The sequence below is a fragment of the Scyliorhinus torazame genome, chromosome 12 (assembly GCF_047496885.1).
Source record: "Scyliorhinus torazame isolate Kashiwa2021f chromosome 12, sScyTor2.1, whole genome shotgun sequence".
Lineage (NCBI taxonomy): Eukaryota > Metazoa > Chordata > Chondrichthyes > Carcharhiniformes > Scyliorhinidae > Scyliorhinus > Scyliorhinus torazame.
Window position 1 is genome coordinate 66,981,170 of NC_092718.1, and position 20,495 is coordinate 67,001,664.

At 45.6% G+C, this 20,495-nt stretch overlaps 1 protein-coding gene across 5 annotated transcripts in view; it reads left to right on the forward strand.

Annotated features, from left to right (window-relative positions):
- ankdd1a (ankyrin repeat and death domain containing 1A) overlaps window positions 1-20,495 on the forward strand; it is a 205,058-nt gene that overhangs the window by 171,573 nt on the left and 12,990 nt on the right. For 4 of the 5 annotated variants that reach the window (XM_072468816.1, XM_072468817.1, XM_072468818.1 and 1 more), the window contains one exon: window positions 1,554-1,685. The exons of the other annotated variant lie outside the window; for it this stretch is intronic. In XM_072468816.1, the coding sequence (XP_072324917.1) occupies window positions 1,554-1,685 (132 nt within the window). The remainder of the gene's footprint in view (window positions 1-1,553; window positions 1,686-20,495) is intronic. 5 annotated transcript variants of the gene reach the window in all.

A 20,495-nucleotide genomic window follows, 5' to 3' on the forward strand; every position in this document is an offset into this window, starting at 1 on the left:
TCAGATCCTGTCTAATGATATTGAAATCGGCCTTCCCCCAATTCAGGCACAAGGGTTCAGGGGCAGCATGTTCCAGAGCAGTGAGTCCCTGCAGATAGAAGGATGAGGCTCACAGAGGCATGTCATTAGCGCTGCTTACTGGTGCCCTCAATACCCCCTTCCCCGCCACTCCCAACAATACCTGAGCTCTCCGTGGAAGGGTCAGGGACCCACAGTGGACTCTCCACCTGTAGATTAGATGTGCTGTGAGGCTGTCCATGGCGTTCTTCCTGTGTCTGCGTAGGTCTCACCCCACAACCCAAAGATATGCAGGGTAAGTAGATTGGCCACTTTGAATTGGACACTTTATGATGTTAAAAAAGATATGCTGTGAGGCTTCGCTTTATTATGTTGTGTAGTTCTTTTACACAATGGACCGCATGGATGGTGCCCTTGCCACTGATTCCCATGTCTCCTCTATCATTCAGTGAGGGGAATGTGAGCAGTTGAGGGTTCACTTACACGGCAGAGTGGATGAGTTATTCCACAGTTTCTGGCACTGCAGGGTAGTCCTCTGGCGGAGGCCCTGGGCACTGACCTCTCTTGCAGGGTTGGTGTGACAGCTCAGCCTCTTCCTTCCATTCTCTGAGTAGAGGACGCCCCTTCTGGCCTCCATAGCATTGAGCAGCACTTCAAGGGATGTGTCACTGAATCTGGGATCGGCGAGTCATCTCCTCCTTCAATGGTCTTCTATTGTCCGGTCACTTTTAAAAATGGCACCCAGATATGACTGCTGAGTGTGTGCCTTCGTGCCTTCCAGCCCGCCCCACAGTGTGAAATATCAGGTAATCCTCAACTACATAGTTAATTAGATTAGCAGTGCGTGATTCAGCGTGAATTCCCACAGGCTTCCGCTGCGGGAAACCCTCTTAATTCCCACACCCCCTCATGGCCCTTAGTCCCATAATGGGAAATTCTCCCACAGGATGTCCTCGAAGTAAGGGGAAAACAGTAAAAATAAGGGACAGTTGCTTAAAATATGGGATAGTTGGTCACCTCTCTTCTCTCTCTCTCTCTCTCTCCAAAGTAAACCCTCCCCACTTTAAAGCAGCCCTCCCTCCCTCTCTCTCCCTCCCCCTCACACTCTCTCTCCCTCCCCCTCGCGCTCTCTCTTCCTCCCCTCACGCTCTCTCTCTCCCCTCTTCCCAAAACAGTTTCACGCTCTTTGTCCCTCCCCCTCACGCTCTGTCCCTCCCCCTCATGCTCTGCCCCTCCCCTTCACGTTCTCTCTCCCTCCCCCCTCACGTTCTCTCTCCCCCTCACGCTTTCTCTTCCACCCCCTCACGCTCTCTTTCTCCCCTTTTCCCCTCTCTCTAAAGCAGCTCCTCATTCCCCCTCTCTCTGAGCAGCACCTGTCTCTTCCAAATTAACTCGTAAGTTACTGCATCTGTGAGGCATCAGAGATTTGTCAAATGTTCCCTAATGGTTGGAAATAATTCAGTAGTTTTAATCTTTATGTGGTCACATTGTCTGTGTGTAATATTTAAAGATGCTTGCATTTTTCTAATCAACAGGTTCTAAAAGTTACAAGGAGCATGGACACAGAATGCTACTGAATTGGCTGTCCGGTGTGATCACATCAGGAGAAAACCCAATTAAAGGGCTGTATGAAGGCCTAGTGGGAATAGGCAGGAGAGACCTGGCTGGTAATTCCGAGCAATTGATCCCTTATCAGAAGAATAGGTTCGGGGCGGCTGTCCCCCAATATGGCATTTTGTTAGGAGGTTGAAATCAATAGAATCATTGTTGATTGTTGACCGATTTTGTCAGTGCTGCGGGAATGTTGCATTAGGATTATGGGTGACATAGTGGTTAGCACTGCTGCCTCACAACACCAGCGACCCGGGTTCAATTCCGGCCTTGAGTGACTGTGTGAAGTTTGCACGTTCTCCCCATGTCTGCATGGGTTTCCTCTGAGGTGCCCTGGTTTCCTCAGTGATGTGCAGGTTAGGTAGATTGGCCATGCTAAATGCCCCTTCGTGTCCAAAGATGTGTAGGTTAGGTGGATTCGCCGTGCTAAATTCCCTTTAGTGTCTAAAGATATGCAGGTTAGGTGGATTCGCCAAAAACTACGGGGTTCCAGGATTAGGGTGGGAGGGTAGGCCTAGGTGGGGTGCTCTTTCAGAGAGTCAGTGCAGACTGGATGGGCCGAATGACCTCCTTCTGCACTGTGAGAAGACTAGGGTGTGAATGGGAACAGAATTGTATAATTTGGAGGGGACTCGAGAACATGAGGCAAGGTTGTGTTAGTTTGACACCAGAGGGAAAGGCTGATGGGAGTGGCGGAAGGGAACGATGTGCACATGATAGAGGGGTTGCAAAGAGACTCAAAGAAAGGGGGTTGGGAAGGAGACACACTGTTGATGCAGTCAGGAAGAAATAGGAGATCAAGAGAAGGACCGTCATAATTCCTGTCTGGGACAAGTAGGGAGTGAGAGTGAAGACAGTCCTGGGATTAGTGCACCTCATAGTCAATTATAGGGTGACACAGTGGTTAGCACTGCTGCTACACAGCAACAGGGACTCGCGTTCGATTCTGACCTTGGGTGACTGTGGAGTTTGCCGTTCTCCCGTGTCTGCATGGGTTTCCTCCGGGTGCTCTGGTTTCCTCCCACAGTGTACAGGTAAGTTAGTTTGGACATGCTAAATTGCCTCTTAGTGTTCAAAGGTTAGCTGGGGTTACTGGGTTACGGGGATAAGATGGGGCTGTGGGCCGTGGGTGCTCTTTCAGAGGTTCGGAGCAGACTCGAAGGGCCAAATGGAGTCCTGCATTGTAGGGATTTTATATACTTTATTCGTAAGATATCTGAAGAACGGATTTTCGGTGGCAGCCATGGAGTGAGTGGTCACTTATTTGGTAGCTCCCGCTCGTGATGGGCCTTTGGGACCTTTGTTCCCGACTTATGGGGGATTTGATCGTCAAAACAGGAGATTTGTGAGGTAGAGGAGAAGGATTCGCCACCAGTATATGGATTTGTGGACCAGAAGTGGTCTGAAAAGGAGAGATCGTTGGTCGAAGAATGAAGTGGAGTCTGCAGCACGGAAAAATATGGCACAGGCTCAGGGACTGGAATTGCCGGTCCAGTGGTCAATGGAGCAGCTGGTGGACTTTCCCCAGGAGAGCTTTGCAAAGCAAAGAAAAGAGTACCTGGATCCGATTAAGACGGGGATTGACCGGGTGGAGCAGAGACCGGAAACCCATGGCCAGGCGATCCAGAAGGTGGAAGTGGAGGTTGCTGAGATGATGACCAGCTAACCGCGATGGCGGCGGAGATGGAGCTGATGAAGGAATACCAGAAACGGCTGCAAGAGAAAGTGGAGAATCTGGAGAACAGGTCGCCCAGGCAGAAGCTGAGGATCGTTGGTCTCCCGGAGGGCAGCGAGGGATTGGACGCAGGGGCATATGTGCCGCATATGTTTGAGAAGCTGCTGGGGGAAGGTGCATTTACCCGGCCCTTGGAGGGTGGACAGGGTGCATGGGGCGCTTATGAGGAAGCCGCTGAAGAATGAGCCGCCGAGGGCGATGGTGGTATGAATACACCGGTTCCTCGACAAGGAGCAAATCTTGAGGTGGGCCAGGCAGACAAGGAGCTGCAAATGGGAAGATAACGAGCTGTGTATTTATCAGGATTTGGGTGCGGAACTGGCCAAAAGAAGGGCAAATTTCAACAAGGTGAAATCGGCCCTCTTTAAGAAGGGGGTGAAGTTCGGCATGCTGTACCCAGCTCGTTTGTGAGTCACCTACGAGGGCCAAGAACTTTATTTTGGATCGCCGGATGAGGCGATGAACTTTGGTAAGGACAGGGGACTGGCAGATGATGGAGGACATTGAACTTGGGGGGCGTGTGATTGTGTATTTATTATGCTGCTAAATTTCTTTTCTCTTTGGGTTCTGTATGTATTGTTTTTGCACTAAGTTTTGGGCCGTTGCTCAGTTTTGTATGCGGGTTGACTTTGTTCTTAATGGGGGATTGAGAGTTTGGAGGCATTGGCGGAAGCATATGGGAGTGGAGGGAGTATCGGTGTGGGCTCCAATGTGTGCTAATCACCGGTTTGTCCCGGGGAGGATGGATGCGGGGTTTCAGAGGTGGCAGAGAGCAGGGATTGAGAGGCTGGGGACTTGTTTATTGATGGGAGCTTTCCTTGTTTGGAGGATCTGGAGGTGGAATTTGAACTGCCGGGTGGTATGGGTTTTGTTATCTGCAGGTGAGGGATTTTGCGCGAAGGCAGGTTTCAACCTTTCCGCTTCTACCGCCGCAGGGGATACGGGACAGGGTAGTTTCTAGAACGGGGGTGGGGGAGCGGAAGGTATCGGAAATCTATAAAGAACTTATAGGGTGGGAGGGAGCCCAGATAGGGGAGTTAAAGCGTAAATGGGAGGATGAGTTGGGAAAGGAGTTAGAGGCGGGTCTGTGGGCGGATGCTCTGAGCAGAGTCCACACGTCCTCATCATGTGCCAGGCTCAGCCTGATACAATTCAAGGTGGTTCACCGGGCACACATGACCGTGGCCCGGATGAGCAGTTTTTTGGGGGTAGAGGGCAGGTGTGTGAGGTGTGCAGGAGGGCCCGCAAATCATGTCCACATGTTCTGGGCATGTCTGAAGCTTGGGGGAAGGTAGAGGGTAGCAGTAGAAGGGTATTTTTCTGAATGGAAGGTTGTGATGAGTGGTGATCCACAGGGATCGGTGCTGGGGCCTCTGTTGTTTGTAGCATACATAAATGATTTGGAGGAAAATGTAGCTGGTCTGATTAGTAAGTTCGTGGATGATACCAAGGTTGGTGGAGTGGCAGATAGTGTTGAGGTTTGTCAGAGGATACAGCAGGACTTGGGCAGAGAAATGACAAATGGAGTTTAATCTGAACAAATGTGAGGTCATGCGTTTTGGTAAATCTAACATAGAGGGGAAATATACAGTAAACGGCAAAACACTGAGGAATATAGAAAGTCAGAGAGATCTGGGCGTACAGGTCCATAGATCTTTGAAAGTGGCAACACAAGTGGACAAGGTAATCAAGAAAGCATATTGAATACTTGCCTTCCTTGGACGGGGCATCGAGTATAAAACTGGCAAGGCATACTACAGTTGTACAGAATCTTGGTACGGCTGCACTTGGAATATTGCACACAATTCTAGTCACCATACTACGAGAAGGATGTGGAGGCTTTGGGGAGGGTGCAGAGGAGGTTTACCAGGATGTTGCCTGGTCTGGAGGGTGTTAGCTATGCGGAGGGACTGAATAGACTCGGACTGTTTTCATTAGAACGACGGAGGTTATGGTGTTATGGGCCAGGGTTTAGAGAACCCCAAAGTGTATCATGGAGTTCACCTGACCCACAACTTTTAATAGGTTGTGGTATGGGGAGCACATGGCCCACTCTACAGGTGTGGTAGAGCAGAAATGGAAAAGTATTTTTTAAAGAAAAACAAATGTTTATTCTATGAACTCAAGTTAATCTTTTTAAAACATACAGTGAACATCTTCGCAACCATTAATTCAAATACAACCCCCAAAGACTACAACACTAAGTAATCCTTTAAGCTTTCCTTTTAACATCCATACGACTTAAAAAACCTTTTACCAGAAGCACATCAGGTTAAAGTCGCTACTGTTATTAGTTTTAAATCACCAGGATCGATTTACAGTCTTTAGATTACAGAGAGAGATTCATACACCTTCTGGCTGTGACTGCAGCTATCCAGCTCTGAAAACGAAACTAAAACACACCCTGCAGCAAACAGCTTAAAACGAAAGAAAAAAGCCGACAGACAGCCCAGCTCCACCCACTCTCTGACATCACTGCAGTAATAAACACCCATTTCTTAAAGGTACTCTCACTACAGATACTTAAATACACACCCATTTATAAAACCCATTTCTTAAAGGTACTCTTACATGACAATGGGGTGACTTGATTATGGTCTACAAGATTATGAGGGCCATGGATAGAGTGGATGGGCAGGCACACTTTCCCAGGGTGGAGGGGTCAGTCACTAGGAGGCAAAGGTTTAAGGTTGGCGGGACAAAGTTTAGAGGAGATGTGCAAGGCAGGTTTTTTTTAACACAGAGTGCCTAGAATGCTTTGCCAGGGGAGTTGCGGAAACAGACACATTAACGGCGTTCAAAAGGCATCTCGACAAACACATGGATAGGATGGGTATGGAGGTATACGGCACTAGGAAATGCTGAGGGTTTTGGCCAAGGGTGGTATCGTGACCAGTACAGGCTTGGAGGGCTGTTCCTGTGCTGTATTGTTCTTTGTTCTATTACAACCATTTCAAAGTGGCCATCGTGCAAAATGTAATAATATTCAGGTTTTCTACATCCATCTTATTGCACTCTGAGGTGCTTCAATACAGTCAAAGAAACATTACGGATATCTCAAAATGGTCATTCCAAATGGCGCAAAGGTATTTAAGTTGTCTACGTATTGGGCGGCACGGTGACTCTGTGGTCAGCACGGCTGCCTCATGACACCGAGGGCCCTGGTTCACTCCCAGCCCTGGGTCACTGTCCGTGTGGCGTTTGCACATTTTCCCCGTGTCTGCATGGGTTTCACCCCCACAACCAAAAGATGTGCAGGGTAGGTGGATTGGTCATGCTAAATTGCCCATAATTGGGGAGAAAAAAGAACTGGGTACTCTTTTTAAAAAAAAAAAAAAAAAAAAAAAAAAATTTTTAAGTTGTCTACATTGATCAAGTTGCACTGTGAGGTGCTTCCATACAGTTGTGATACATGTAATATTCATTGTATACATTGTGAAACTTGACCCCAAGAGCATGGAGGAACTCAAAGGTATTACAAAGGTAATCCCACAAACTCACGATACCACCCTTGGCATCACACAAACTTGCCACCCCCACATTGATTCTGTATACACCTCTCGCTGTCTCAGGAAGGCAGACCGCATTATCAGAGACCCTTCCCACCCAGGCATTGCCTTCTTCCAGACCCTTCCATCAGGCAGAAGGTACAGAAGTCTGAAGACCCGCACATCCAGACACAGGAACAGCTTCTTCCCCACAGCTACAAGACTCCTCAACGACTCTCCCTCGGACTGATCTGCTCCCTGTAAGAACTATTCACGACGCCCTATGCTGCTCTTGCTCATGTATTTGCTTTGTTTGGCCCCTTGTTCCGCACTGTAACCAATCACTGTTTGTCGATGTACCATTTGTCAATGTTCTCTGTTGATTATTCTTGCGTCTACTATGTACGTACTGTGTATGTTCCTCGGCCGCAGAAAAATACTTTTCACTGTACTTCGGTACATGTGACAATAAATCAAATCAAAGGTTGGAGAACCGTGAAATCTCGCTTTGAGTCGCTGACACACTGCTGGGAAGCAATAAAGGAGAACACCAAAAGGAGCAGACCTGAGAATTGAAAGGGCCTCCCTTTGCTCATACGCCTAATTGTCCTCTGGTTTTCCATCCTCAAAGGTGTTCTGAAAATGTGGGAGAAAGACGGAGGGAAATGTCCCATCTCCAAAAAAGTATGCAGAATCTGCTCCTGCTGGAGTCGATGGGGCTCAATGTCAAGGAGGATCTCCAAGATCATCTTCTAGTTCAGAGTCTGCTCCTTGAAGCAGGAGGATGCGTGCTCGCATTTTTTCTTCCAATAGGTACACACAGCGAGTTCTGTGATCAGCCTGAAGCAAGATGAAGGCTCAATCCGACATTTTGAGAATCAGCAAATCCCATTATACTGGATTGTATGACGTGAAGCCCACAGACCGCACAGCCTCCCAGTTCTTCAAGTCCTCTGTCAAGAAGGCTTAGAGGATAGCGAGCGGGAAGCTTGGACAAACTGCTGACTCAGATGAGTTTACTCGAGTCCTTCAAGAAGAGTTAAACTCCCAGAGGTTACGGCTTACCAGCTGAGTTGTATTCCGCTCTGTGGGACTGGATTGGCTCAAACTGGCTGGAAATGTAAGAGAGTATGCTTCTGGACGTCAGCCTCCATAAGGAAAGGCATTACCCTCATATACAAGTAGAAGAGGAAAGGAAGGAAATTTGAAATTGGCGACCCGTTTCACTGTTGAATGTGGACTATAAAATTCTTTCCAAGGTCAAGTCTCTCTAGAGTCTAGTTCCTGACTAGATCTCTGCCACACCTGGCAAGAAGATCTCTGATGGCCTCATACTGCACAGGGATATGATCACCTGTGTGTGGGACAGGAATGTGGATTATATGCCTCATCAGCCTGGATCAGGAGAAGGCCTTTGACAGAATATCGCACACCTAACTCATAGTCAGGGTGTCAGAGTGAAGTCAATCCTGGGGCTTTGCAGGCATTTCTACAAGGCCCTGGCTCTGTGCTCAGTTGGGAAAAGGCTCAGCTTGGCGTGCATGGTCTTATCATGCTTTGTTACTAGGTTGCAGATGGGATGGTCAGAGTGAAGGGAGTGGTCAGTCTGTAATGGAGGAAGAAGTATAACGGGGCGGGGGGGGGGGGGGGGGGGCGGTATGTGAAACTTTCCTGGGATGGCGGGGGATGCTGGTGGCCGCCCCTATTCATGACCGTGCACGCAGCCTCAAGGTGGGAGGGGTGAGGTCCAGGGTGAAACATCAACAGCTATGGTTCAAGTGGGAAGGTTGGAATACCCACAACAATGACTATTGGATCCAGGATTATTGGGGAGGCTGGAGAATAACAGGCGGCATCTCTACCTGCACATTGTGGGGTTCCAGAAAGATTGGAAACACAATAACAGACACAGAGGGAGGGTCAAAGCTGGTCTCAAAGTAAAATCTGAGAAGCACCATCTTGCAAAGTTAAATTAATGGTGCAGACTGAAATCAAAACGAGAAAAGAATCTGGACAGTAGGGGTTGGAGTCGGTGTGAGAGGAGCCCAGGGCAGTATTCAGGGCCCATTTCAGGGGTAGCCTCAACCTGCTTCCATTCAAAACATTGAAATGTAGTCAGAGCTGAGAGAAGAGTGGAAGATCTCCTTGAGAAGGTTCCATTGGAGTCATTGTCATTTCAAGAGACTGCAGGAGTTATGGGCTTCACAATACAGTCATTCCATTTCAGCATTAACACACAGGAATGTGAAAAATGGGAAAGCAGCAACCGTTAAGGAAGCACAGCAATTGTATATCTGCCAGATCATCAGTAAAAGCCTCTAATGTGCTTTCTACAATTGCCACGGGCATCCAGTCGTTGCTCGTGTGTAAGTTCATTGTAATCAGAATGCCAGATCTGAAATTGGAGGAGTGAGTTTGATAAAGTGGTGCAGATCATTAATGGCTCCAAATCGTTTAGTTTATGTAACAGTACAATAACCACTGACTGCAGGATATGTTGAAGGTGCTCTAGATGCAGGCTCAGATAGCCATGGAAAGGGGTAGCTCCAGAGAATGATGCTGGATTGGCCACGTTAAATTGCCCCTTAATTGGAAAAGAAAATTAATTGGGTACTCCAAATTTCTTTTAAAAAAAGAAAGAAATATATAGGTGTCCCTCCAGGCCACCCCCCTAGGTCGCCTCTGGCCCCAGCTGACCAATCAGTTGTATGGGCACACTCCAACACAACCAGTGCCGTCTTGTTGGCTGGGATGACTGTGTGTGGGGATTGTATTGTGTACATGCGGCTGCAGCTTGTCAGCCTCCCGAGTGTCAAACGCGGGCCCTGCGAATACCGCATGGTTTTTCATTGGAATCGATTTGAGTTCCATGTGGCGCCTGTGCTAGCCCCTCCACAGTCGCTGAATCGGTACAAGATTTGTCTGTGCATTTGATTTGATTTATTATCACATGTACCGAAGTACAGTGAAAAGTATTTCTCTGCAGCCAAGGGAACATACACAGTACGTACATAGTTGACAAAAAAGAATAATCGACAGAGTACATTGACAAATAGTACATCGACAAACAGTGATTGGTTACAGTGTGGAACAAAGGGCCAAACAAAGCAAATACATGAGCAAGAGCAGCATAGGGCGCCGTGAATAGTGTTCTTATAGGGAACAGACCAGTCCGAGGGAGAGTCGTTGAGTCTTGCAGCTGTGGGGAAGAAACTGTTCCTATGTCTGGATGTGCGGGTCTTCAGACTTCTGCAGCTGTTGCCTGATGGAAGGGTCTGGAAGAAGGCAAAGCCTGGGTGGGAGGGGTCTCTGATAATGCTGTCTGCCTTCCTGATGTGGAGATGCCGGCATTGGACTGGGGTGAGCACAGTAAGAAGTCTTACAACACCAGGTTAGAGTCCAACAGGTTTGTTTCAAATCACTAACTTTCAGAGCGCTGCTCCTTCCTCAGGTGAATGAAGAGGTATGTTCCAGAAACATATATATATAGACAGATTCAAAGATGCCAGACAATGCTTGGAATACGAGCATTAGCAGGTGATTAAATCTTTACAGATCCAGTGATGGGGTAACCACAGGTTAAAGAGGTGTGAATTGTGTCAAGCCAGGACAGTTGGTAGGATTTTGCAGGCCAGATGGTGGGGGATGAATGTAATGCGACATGAATCCCAGGTCCCGGTTGAGGCCGCACTCATGTGTGCGGAACTTGGCTATAAGTTTCTGCTCGGCGATTCTGTGTTGTCGCGCGTCCTGAAAGCCGCCTTGGAGAACATTTACCCGGGGATCAGAGGCTGAATGCCCTTGACTGCTGAAGTGTTCTCCGACTGGAAGGGAACATTCCTGCCTGGTGATTGTCGCGTGATGTCCGTTCATTCGTTGTCTATATCTGTCTATATATATGTTTCTGGAACACACCTCTTCATTCACCTGAGGAAGGAGTAGCGCTCTGAAAGCTAGTGACATCGAAACAAACCTGTTGGACTCTAACCTGGCGGTGTAAGACTTCTTACTGTGCCTTCCTGAGGCAGCAGGAGGTGTATACAGAATCAATGTGAGGGTGGCAACCTTGTGTGATGCTTTGGGCTGAGTTCACCACACTCTGGAGTTTCTTGTGATCTTGGACCGAGCAGTTGCCATACCAGGCTGTGATGCTCTCATGGATAGGATGCTGTCTTTGGCACATCTGTAGAAGTTTGTGAGAGTCGATGCAGACATGCCGAATTTATTTAGCTTCCGTAGGAAAGAGACGTTGGGCTTTCCTGAATCAATGTGAGTGGACCAGGACAGACTGTTGGTGATGCTGACCCCCAGGAACTTAAAGCTATCGACCCAGACGGGCGGGGGGGGGGGGGGGGGGGGGGGGGGGGGGGGATCGTGATGGTTGATTTGATCTTGGTGCTGTTGGATGAACAGAGGACAGTGTGATGTTCAGTGTTGGAAGATAAGTAAGAAATCTGGGACTGATAGTTAACGGAATTATGGTTGAGGTTACTGGTATTGCTGATTAATTATCACTTCGAGCCCGGGCAAAGAGGATCTATTTTGAAATCTCTTCTATTTGTCCTTTTATTTGAGGTAGTGTAGTGGTTGGCATGGCGCCAGGAACTCGGGTTCAATTTCGGACTCAGTTGACTGTCTGTGTGGAGTTTGCACATTCTCCCCGTATCTGCGTGGGTTTCCTCCGGGTGTCCCGGTTTCATCCCACACTCCAAAGATATACAGATTAGGTGAATTGGCTATGCTAAATTGCCGCTTAGAGTCCAAAGGTTAGCTGGGGATAGGGTAGTTATTGGGCCTGGGTGAGGTGCTCTTTCGGGGGAGGGGGCAGTGCAGACTCGATGGGCCGAATGGCCTCTTTCTGCACTGTAGCGATTCTATCGTTTGTCCTTTAGTGAGTGACTTGATATAAGAGTCACAGGATTACAAACTATATACAGTAAATACATAGGTTCTTTAATGTAACTTGAACCGGAACATCTCAGACCATAAGGAGCTGAATCATGCCATTCGGCTCATTGGGTCTGCTCTGCCATTCAATCATGGCTGATATGTTCCTCATCCCCATTCTCCTGCCTTCTCCCTGTAACACCTGTACCCCTTATTAATCAAGAAATCCTGTTATTAATCAAGAAATTAGGAACACCAGATTATTAATCAAGAACACCAGATTTGTGCTTGAGGTGCTGCTACCTACAGGACCACAGAGCTGGAAGGTGTAATTGGACACAATAGTTGTTTCTTAGAACATAAGACTGACGACCAGAAGTAGGCAATTTAGCCTCTCGAGCCTGTTCCACCGTTCAATACGATCATGGCTGATCTCATCATGGCCTCAGCGCCACCATCCTGCCCATTCTCCGTAACCCTTCAACCCATTACTAATTAAAAGTCTTTCTAATTCCTTATATTTACTCACTGTCCCAACATTCACCCCACTCTGAGGTAGCGAATTCCAGATCCACGACCCTTTGGTATAAGTAGTTTCTCCTCATCTCAGTTTTGAATTTGCTACCCCCTTATCCTGAGACTACGACCTCTCATTCTAGAATGCCCCACAAAAGGAAGCATCAGCTCCACGTCTACCTTATCCATACCGTTTATCATCTTATATACCTCAATTTGATCTCCCCTCATTCTCCTAAACTCGAGAGAGTATAGGCCTAAATTGCTCAATCTCTCTTCATACGATAAACCCCTCATTTCTGGAATCAATCCAGTGAACCACCTCTGAACTGCCTCCAATGCCACTATTCTTTCTTCCAGTAATGGGACCAAAACTCACTCATCACAATGCTCCAGGTGCGATCTCACCAATGCCTTGTACAATTGTAAATACACTTTCTGACCTTTATACTCTATTCCTTCAACTATAAATGTCAACATTCCATTCGCTTTCTTTATTACCTGCTGTACCTGCATACTAGTTTTCTGCGACTCATGCACAAGGTGCCTATATCTCACTGCACCGGAGCACCCCGATAACTCTTCCCATTCAGATAATAAGATGCCTTTCCATTTTTACAACCAAAATGGATGATCTCACACTTATCCACATTAAACTCCATCTGCCACATTTGGGCCCACTCATCTAACCTATATACACACATTTGTACGGTTCTTATTTCCTCATTGCAACTTACCGTCCCACCTATTTTCGTGTCATCCGCAAATTTGGCTATAGAACCTTCTATCCCGGTATCCAAGTCGCTAATATAGATTGTAAATATTTGGGGCCCAAGAACCGAATCCTGTGGCACCCCACTAGTTACATCTTGCCAACCAGAAAAAGACCCATTTATCCCAACTCTCTGTCTTCTGTCCATCAGCCAGTCTTCTATCCAAGCTAATAAATTACCCCTAATCCCATGTGATCTCAGCTTGTGTATTAACCTTCTGTGTGACACCTTATCAAACGCCTTCCAATACTGCATCTACAGGATCTCCATCTTGTTACATCTTCAAGGAACTCTTAACAAAAGATTTGCCCTTCATAACAACCATGCTGACTCTGATGGATTGCGTTTTGACTTACCAAATGATCCAATATTACCTCTTTAACAATGGATTCTAACAATTTTACAACAACAGATGTTAATATAACTGGTCTGTAATTTCATACATTCTGCCTCTCTCTCTTTTTGAATGAGATCATTACATTAGCATTTTTCCAATCCACAAGAACCTTTCCTGTTCCCAGGGAATTTTGGAATATTATAACCAATGGATCCAGTATCTCCGCCACCACTTCCTTTAAGACCCTAGGATGTAGACCATCAGGCCCTGGGGACTTGTCTGCCCTCAATCCCAATAATTTATTGAGTACTGTTTCCCTATTGATGCTGATTGTTCTAAGTTCCACCCTTTCTACTACCTCTGAATTACCCGTTTCTATAGGTATGGTACTAGCTGAGGCAAAATATCGACTTAGCATCTGCGCCATTTCTGTGTTCCTCATTATTAACTCTCCGGTTTCATCTTCCAAGGGGCCAATATTTACGTTAACGACTCTCTTCCCTTTTATGTACTTCCAGAAGCTTTTGCTATCCTTTTTGATAGTTTGCGCTATCTTTCTTTCATAATTTATCTTTGCTCTTTTTATTACTTTTTTATTTATTTTCTTTATAAATTTAGAGTACCCAATTCATTTTTTCCAATTAAGGGGCAATTTGGCGTGGCCAACCCACCTAGCCTGTACATCTTTGGATTGTGGGGGCGAAACACGCACAAACACAGGGAGAATGTGCAAGCTCCACACGGACAGTGACCCAAAGGCAGGGTCGAACCTGGGACCTCGGCGCCGTGAGACAGCAGAGCTAACCACTGCGCCACTGTGCTGCCCCTTTATTACTTTTTTAGTAACCTTTGTTTATGTTTGAAAGATTCTCAATCTTCCAGTCTGCCACTGGCCTTTGCAACATGGAATACCTTAGTTTATGCCTTTATGTTGTCCTTAACCTCCTTGTTTAGCCATGGTAATTTTTACCCCTCTTACTGTCATTCTTCCTCTCTGGAATATATTTTAGTTGTGTGGAATGGAGTATCTCCTTAAACAAGTGCCACTGCTCATCAGCTGTCCTTCCTTTTAGCCTTCCTGCCCACTCTACTCGGGCCAAATCTGTCCTCATGCCTGTGTAATTACCTTTGTTTAATTTCAGAACACAAGTGTGGGAGTCCATTTTCTCACCCCCAAACTGAATTTTGAATTCCCAGCACACTATGGTCACTATTCCCTTGAGGACCCTTAACTATGAGGTCATCAATTAATCCCTCCTCATTACACAATACCCAATCCAGAGTAGCCTGCTCCCTGGCTGGTTCCACAACATATTGCTCCAAGAAACAATCTCTAATACATTCAATGAATTCTCCCTCGAGGTGACCCTTGCCAATTTGATTAATCCAGTCTCTGTGCATACTAAAATCACCCATGATTATTGCCGCACCTTTCTTACAAGCCCCCCGTATTTCCTGGTTTATACTGTGCCCCACTGCGAAACTACTGTTTTGGGGACCTACAGATTACTCCTACCAGAGACTTCTTCACTTTGCTGTTTCTTATTTCTACCCAGACTGATTCAACATCTTGATCTCCAGTGCTTATATCATTTCTCATTACAGCACTGATCCCTTTCTTCACCAGCAAAGCTACACCTCCTCCTTTTCCTTTCAGTCTATCTTTCCGAAATACTGAGTACCCTTGGATATTCAATTCCCAGACCTTGTCTCCTTATAATCATGTCTCAGTAATCACCACCAAATCTTACGACCTTTGTCTCAATTTGCGTCGTTAACTCATTCATTTTGTTCAAAATGCTTCGTTCAAAGCTTTAAAATTTGTTCTATTGTCAAATTTCCCTACTCTTATAGTTCCTTGGTGCAAAAGGACAGTCGCCTGTTCTGCCCCTCACCTTTATTTTCTGGTAACCATCCGTCACATCGCTAGCCTGCACTCTTACCTCCTCCTTTAAGTTTGGTTTGCTAATTTTCCCTCAACTGAGCATCCCCCCCCCCCCCCCCACGTTCAATTTAAAGCCCTATCTACAGCCCTGGTTATGTGATTTGGCAGGACTCTGGTCCCAGCATGATTCAGATGAGGACCGTCTGATCGGAACAGGTCCCTCCTTCCCCAGTTCTGATGCCAATGGCCCATGAATTAAAACCCATTTCTCGCACACCAATCTTTAAGCCACACATTTATCTCCCCCCCTCCCCATATCTTATTGACCCTGTGCCAATTAGCTCAAGGCAGTAATCCAGAAATTATTACCTTTCTGGTTCTGCTTTTTAATTTAGCCCATAGCTGCTCATATTCTCTGTCCTTGTTTTACTCTCCCACTCCAAGTTCCCCTGTAGCCCAGACGAGATATCCCAAACCCTGGCACCAGGTCGGCAACACGACCTTTGGGACTTTCGATCCTGGTCACAGAGAACATTATCTATGCCCCCAACTGTACTATCCCCAATTACGACTACATTTCTCTTCTCTCCCCCCACTTGAATTACTTCCTGTACCACGGGGCTGTGGTCAGTTTGCTGATCCTCCCTGCAGTCACCTTTCCTGTCCACACAGGGAGCAAGACTCTCAAACCTGTTGGACAAGGGCTGAGGCTGCTGCAGTCGACCCCTGGGATCCTCTACCTGCCTCTCTCACAGCCACACTCTCCTATCCCTGACCACTGGCCGAATTCAAGGTCGTTAGTCTAAGGAGCGTGACTGCCTCCTGAAATACAAAGTGTTCAGGTACCATTCCCCCTCCCTGATGTGTTGCAGCAAATCTGAGCAGGAAAAGAACAACTCAAGGAAAGAACACTTGCTACAGATGTGGCACTAGGAACCAAAATGGGGTCCACCAGCTGCCACATCATGCAGGAACAACAAATCACCTGGCCCTCCATCCTTATTTTATTTAATTCGTTTTTAATTTGTTCTTTTTCATTTTCAACTGTTTTTTATAACACTCCTTATCATAGAAACATAGAATTCCTATAGTGCGAAAGGGGACCATTCGGCCCATCGAGTCTGCACCGACCCTCTGAAAGAGTACCCTACCTAGGCTCACTCTCCCGCCCTAACCCCATAAACCATCTAACCTGGTTATCCTTGGAGACTAAGGGGCAACTTAGCATACCTAACCCACACATCTTTGGACTATGGGAAGAAACCGGAGCACCCGGAAGAAACCCACGCAGACTCGGGGAGAAAGTGCAAACTCCACACAGATAGCCACCCAAGGCCGGAATCGAACCCAGGTCCCTGGCGCAGAGGCAGCAGTGCTAACTACTGTGCCACCGTGCCGCTCATTATCCTGAGTGTCCTCGCCCCAATCATCCTTTGCTGCTTACTTAATGACCTTCCTCCACCAGAAGGTCAGAAATGTGGATGTCGCTTTTAAATGTACACAAAGGTGAAATGTTCCTCCTGGCGACATCAGTTAGCTCAGCGCAGATCTAACTGAAACTCAAACTTTATGACTCAGTTCCATACTGAGCATTCACGGCAGCGAAGTTTTGCAAAGTTCTTTCCTCACTTCCCTTATTTGAGCACCTTTGCTTAACTCTCTCTGACTGCTGCCTTGACAAAGTCCTGGCATCAAAGATTGCAAAAATCATCAAGACTAATGAAGCAAAATTGGTACAGGTCAGCTGTGATTGAATTGAGTGGCAGAATAAACTTAGGGAACTGAATGATCTTCAGAATGTAATCAAGCAGAGTTAACATGGTATTATGAAAGGAAACTTGTGTTTGACTAACTTATTGGAATTCTTTGAGAAGGAACAAACAACGTGGATAAAGGGGAGCCTGTGGATGTGTACTTTGATTTCCAGAAAACATTTGAAGGTTACTCAATAAGGTGTCATGAGAATGTCACTTTAAGAAATGTTTGGCTGCTCATGTTACTGCAGTGATGTCAGAGTGTGGGTGGAGCTGAGCTCTGGTTTGTGGTTTCACTTCGAGAAAAGCTTGGGTGTGTCTGTGTTTATTTGGTTTCGTTTTCAGTTTTGGAGCTGAAGCCAGACAAAGCAGGTGTACTGCTGTTCTCTCTGCCATGAAAATACTATCTCTTGATCATTTGGTAAATTCAGAATGATAAATGTTCTCAGTAGTGAATGTAAACTTGATGCGCTTCTGTTAAAAGGTGTTTCTTTTGTCTTCTGGATGTTGTTTGGGAAGTTATTAAGGATTACTTAGTGTTGTAGTCTTTGGGGGTTGTAGTTGAATTGATGGTTGCTAAGATGTTCACTGTATGTTTTAAAAAGGTTAACTTGAGTTCATAGAATAAACATTGTTTTGCTTTAAAAAAATATTTTTCCATTTCTGCTGTACCACACCTGTAGGGGCCGTGTGCTCCCCATAATCACAATCTATTAAAAGTTGTGGGTCAGGTGAACTCCATGATACACTTTGGGGTTCTCTAAACCCTGGCCCACAACAAATTGGAGGCTTGAGGGGGATTAAAGTCTATCTATTGGATTGGCTTAGTGAACCTAAAGACAGTGAGGGGTGAGCATATTGTGGTTGCTTTTCAGGTGTGGTATTCCAGTTTAAGTGGGGAGTATGTTGTGGACAATGGCTCTTTCAGAGGTTCTGAAGTTTCTGGGGGTGGAGACGGTCACACGCAGTACCTTACGGACAGAGACTAAAAGCAGACTGTTAGAGTTGGCAAAAACATTGCAGTTAACATTACCTGACAAAATGCGAAAAGGTGAGGTAATTGTGACCGTGGCTAAGCATTTAAAGTCACCCGAGATACAGTTCGACTCATTGGAAATGACAAAAATTCAGTTACAAATTAAACAAATGGAACATGAGAAAGAATTAAAGCAGCTTGAATACAAAAGAGAGAGAGAGGGAAAAGAAAAGGAGAGAGAAGAAAGGAGAAAAGAAAGAATAGCCCTAGCAGAACAAAAAGAAAAATAAAGGGAGATACAGATCAGGGGAAAAGATAAACAGAGAGAGTTTGAACTTCAGAAAATGGCCACGAAACAGGACAGAATTGGCGGACGTAAAGGGAAACGTACAGTTGGATGATAGTGATGAGGATAGTGAGAAAGAGCGTCATAATCGATTTAAATATGTCCAAGCATTGCCAAGGTTTGACGAGAAGGAGGTAGAAGCCTTTTTCAATTAATTTGAGAAGGTGGCTAAACAAATGAAATGGCCACAGGACATGTGGGTATTACTGATTCAGACAAAGCTGGTAGGTAGGGCGAGTGAAGTGTGTGCATCACTACCGGAGGAGGTGAAAAAAATCCATCTTGGGTGAATATGAACTAGTGCCTGAAGCCTGCAGACAAAGGTCAAACATACATGGAGTTCGAAAGGCTCAAACAGAGTAATTTTGATAGGTGGATAAGGGCTTTGAAAATAGACCAAACGTATGAAGCTCTCAGAGAAATTATACCTTTGGAGGAGTTTAAAAATTCAATTCCTGATGTAGTGAGAATTCATGTGGACGAGCAGAGGGTTAAAACTGCAAGGTTAGCAGCAGAAATGGCAGATGATTATGAATTAGTTCATAAATCAAAGCTTGGTTTACGACATCAGTTTCAGCCTGTGAGGGATCGAAACTGGGTACATGAGAAATACTCAAATGGTAAAGGTAAAGGTGATCTGATGGGAGATAATAAGGAGAGTGTACCTCAGATTAAAAAAGAAATCCAGGAGGGTGGAAAAGAAATGAAAAGTTTCAAATGTTTTCACTGTAATAAACGAGGCCATGTAAAGTCACAGTGTTGGTGGTTGAAGAAAAGCACTGGGAAGGCTGATGTGGTAAAACAGGATAAGACAGTGGGGTTTGTTAAAGTGGTAAAGGAAAGCCCAAGTGAAGCGAAGGAGGTGCAAAAGATTGTACAGCCTGATCAAGAGGTGATTGATCAGAAGGTCCCGGATCTCTTTAAAGAATTTACTTGTGTGGGTAAAGTTTACTCATGTGTATCAGAAGGAGCAGGTAAAGAAGTCACAATTTTAAGAGATACGGGAGCTAGTCAATCTTTAATGGTAAGAGATGAGGAGTTAAATAGTTTGGGAGAATGTTGCCAGAAAAGGTGGTAATATGTGGAATTCAGGTTGATAGGAGTAGTATTCCAAGGTAAGGTTGGAAAGTCCAGTGAAGAGTGGTGAAGTAGTAGTAGGAGTAATAGAGAAACTATCTTGTTCAGGAATACAGTTTATCTTGGGTAATGATATAGCTGGATCGCAGCTGGGAGTGATGCCTACTGTGGTTGATAAGCCAGTGGAAAATCAGACAACTGAAGTGTTGAAGGACGAATACCCTGGGATTTTTGTGGATTGTGTAGTAACAAGGTCGCAAAGTCACAGGGTGAAGTTGAAGTGCAATTATCAGAAACCATTTTTGATCAGATGCTGGAGGATGAGGCGGATATTTTTAGTTCAGGAAAATTGGCGGAGTTACAACAGAAAGATATAGAAATAAAACGGATGTATCAGAAAGCATATACGGAAGAGGAAACTGAGTGTATACCAGAGTGTTATTACCGTAAAAGTGATGTCTTGATGAGAAAATGGAGACCTTTACATATGCAAGCGGATGAAAAGTGGGCAGAAGTTCATCAAGTAGTATTGCCGGTAAGGTATAGAAAGGAGATGTTGCGAGTTGCACATGAGATACCAGTGGGAGGTCATTTGGGAATAAGGAAAACTCAAGCTAAAATACAAAAATATTTTTATGAGCCTGGACTGCATAAAGATGTAGTAAAATTTTGACAATCATGTCACACATGTCAAGTGATAGGGAAACTTCAAGCAGTGATAAAACCAGCACCCTTAATACCCATTCCAGCATTTGAGGAACCTTTTACAAGAGTCCTAATTGATTGCGTAGGACAGCTTCCTAAAATGAAACTTGGGAATCAATATCTTTTGACTATAATGGATGCGTTTACTAGGTTTCCAGAGGTCATTCCAGTACGTAATATTACAGCCAAAAAGATTATGGAGGAGTTACTTAAATTCTTTACTAGATATAGACTACCCACTGAAATACAATCGGATCAAGGATCAAATTTTACCTCAAGGTTATTCAAAGAAGTTATGGATAGCTTAGGAATAAAACAATTTAAATCAACTGCGTATCTTCCAGAATCGCAGGGAGCATTAGAAAGGTGGCATCAGACATTAAAGAC